The sequence below is a fragment of the Triticum aestivum genome, chromosome 5D, assembly GCF_018294505.1.
Source record: "Triticum aestivum cultivar Chinese Spring chromosome 5D, IWGSC CS RefSeq v2.1, whole genome shotgun sequence".
NCBI classification, from domain to species: Eukaryota; Viridiplantae; Streptophyta; class Magnoliopsida; order Poales; family Poaceae; genus Triticum; species Triticum aestivum.
The window spans coordinates 267,278,444-267,281,095 of record NC_057808.1 but is presented as its reverse complement, the minus strand read 5'-3'; the positions used below and the strand labels follow the sequence as shown (position 1 = coordinate 267,281,095).

General features: G+C 47.5%; 1 protein-coding gene across 16 annotated transcripts in view; it reads left to right on the top strand.

The window, feature by feature from the left end:
- LOC123120744 (tRNA-specific adenosine deaminase TAD3) overlaps positions 1-1,546 on the top strand; it is a 6,990-nt gene extending 5,444 nt beyond the window's left edge. For 15 of the 16 annotated variants that reach the window (XM_044540731.1, XM_044540733.1, XM_044540728.1 and 12 more), the window contains 3 exons: positions 316-777; positions 919-1,028; positions 1,112-1,546. In XM_044540731.1, coding sequence (XP_044396666.1) covers positions 316-777; positions 919-1,028; positions 1,112-1,325 — 786 coding nt within the window. In that variant the 3' untranslated portion in view covers positions 1,326-1,546. The remainder of the gene's footprint in view (positions 1-315; positions 778-918; positions 1,029-1,111) is intronic. The other variant, XM_044540730.1, reaches the window with a different exon arrangement.
- Positions 1,547-2,652: the final 1,106 nt, after the last annotated feature.

Here is a 2,652-nt window from a genome sequence, read left to right as displayed (position 1 = left end):
TTTACTATTATTGAAAACACCAGCTACTGATAACCCTAATTGTGGTTCTTGTGATTTTCTCTCTGCGAACCAATTGGCTCAAGGAACTGCAAGATAAAATTGTTCTAGGACAAACAGACAAGTAGTGACGAACATGCTTTGTGTCAGATTAAGTTAAATCCTGTCTGTTAGTGCTATATCGAGATATAATATGAACTGTTGGCAAGTGCACCACATCTGTGGAGTTTTTCCTTTTTGCATGATGTGATTTTAAATTGCTGGTTGAGTGGTGTGGATCAATGTTTTTGGTTAATTACTGTATGGGTGAGCTTTTAGCAGGTGGGCAATGCTGCCATTATTGTTGATCCATCAAGCATGCAAATAATTTCAAAGGCTACAGACCAAACACACCAGCGTGATACTTGTCTAAAAGGGAACAAATGTGCAATGGTAGAAGCAGATAATGCCAGCTCGTTACCTGAAGCAATTGAGGATAAAGCCGAGACTTCGTTGCCATTGAGCTCTCGTTTTTGCAATGGCTTAGACAGGGAGGTCTCATGTATAGACCCTTTCGGATGGATGAAACAAAGGTGCAGGGAGCAGAAGACACTGCCGTCTGAAGGTGGTTTTCTCTGGCATCCTCTGTGGCATGCTGCAGTTGTTGCCATTGAAAATGCCGCCGAGAGGGATAGAAGGATGTTCCCTGCTTCAACTTCAACAACCGAACCAAAATTAAATGGTGATGTAGAGAATTGTTCTGATGATGAACCAGCAAAGCGGCTAAAGACAGTTACAAAAGTGAGCCCTGTTACTTATATTGTCTACCGTCTATTGTTGCCGCTATCCTTTAATAACTCTATTAGTGCTGTAGGGGAAGACTGGAATTGATGCATATTTATTCTATCCTGTTTTGCTAACAAGTTCAAGTTTGAACTTCAGGATGAAGAGCAATCTGCACATCCAGCACGCAGCAGTGACTTATCTGAAAGAAACAGACCATATCTTTGCACAGGATTTGACATCTACCTTGTTTGGGAACCATGCGCGATGTAGGTTCACTATTATCAGAGTATGACATTATTTTTGGTTGTTGCTTACTGATCAGTTTGCTGACATCTTTGTTTATTTGAAGGTGTGCTATGGCACTTGTACATCAAAGGTTCAAGCGCGTCTTCTATGCTTTCCCTAATCCCATTACTGGAGCACTGGGTAGTGTCTACAGATTGCACGGGAAGAAAAGCTTGAATCACCATTACTCCGTGTTTAGGATAAAAGTTCCTGAGGCATATTTGAATGGTTCAACTGACTGTTCTGAAAAATGGTGCTCAAATTCTGTCTCATCTTAGTACGAAGACTCCAGGAGCTTTGTTCTGCAGCAATGGTAACTGCTAAAATGCCCATGAGCTTGCAAGGAAATGCTATTTAGCCCGAATTTAGGTGGTGTAGAAAATTGGCTAGTACCCCTATTGTTCACTGCAGCTTAATGTCTGTTTGTATGTTTGAAATGGAAAAGATTATTGTTTCCTCAGGGGTATATTTTGGTCTATTTAACACCCTGAACCCCGCACACTGGAGTATTTAACAAAAAACTACCACATTTCGCGGAACCGTGGCTACAAACTACCACTTTACAAATTTGTGCCGAAAACTATCACTTTTTGACTAATCTTTGACTAAAAACTACAATGTCGGGAAAGTGCCTGATTCGCCTCTTCTAAACGCCTTTCTGACAGGATGGGCTCATCTGTCAGCATCAATCTTCTTCCTCCTCCTCCTCCTCTCTCTCTCTCTGGCATTTCCTCGAACACCTCATATGCACTCCGCGCTCTTCTCCATTGCGACGCCCCGGCGAAGCACCTTTCTGGCGCTGCTCTCCCAGTTGATGGCGTACACGAGGTGCAAAGGCGGGGGCGTTGGTCGGCAGGGCCGAGCGGGGGGTGGCGAGGCCTTGGCACGATGGCGGCCGCCATTGCCGAGGTGAGCAGGCGGCTCGGCTAGGAGGGAGGGCGGCGCAGGTGGCGGGGCTCGCCGGTCGGTGGGGCAGAGCTGCGGGTGGCGCGGGCTGGGCGGAGCGGCGGGTGGCGCGGGCGGCGGATGGCGCACACGCTCGCGGCGGCGGCGGCTGCGCACGCACACAAGCTAGCATGCAAACCAGCACAGTGCACGCGAGGCTACGGCTGCATGCTAGCATGCCCGCAATGCTCCATTGGCCGGCTAGCTAGCACGCGACACCGGCTTCGACCGATGGCGCAGGTGGCGTTGCTCGCCGGCCGGCGGTAGGGGCGGGCGCGGCGCGTGGCTCGCGTGCATCTCCCGCGTGGCACGGCCTGGGAGTTGACCACTGTGCCATGTCAGTGCCTACGTGTGGGCCATCTCTGTCATAATCATGTTTAATTTCAGCAAACTACCATGAGGCAGAAATTAGTGTTTTTGGAAAAAATTAGTCAAAAAATGATAGTTTTCGGCACAAATTTATAAAGTGGTAGTTTGTAGGCACGGTTCCATGAAATGTGATAGTTTTTTGTCAAATACTCCGCACACTGCTTTGCCGTACTTCTTGCAGTTCCGCGGCAGAAGCATGGTAAATGTTTGTTGGCCATGGTGGGCCACAGGATTAAGCTGCGCTTTTCATTGTGACATTTTTTTTAGGGAATTCTTTGTGATGTGTTATAA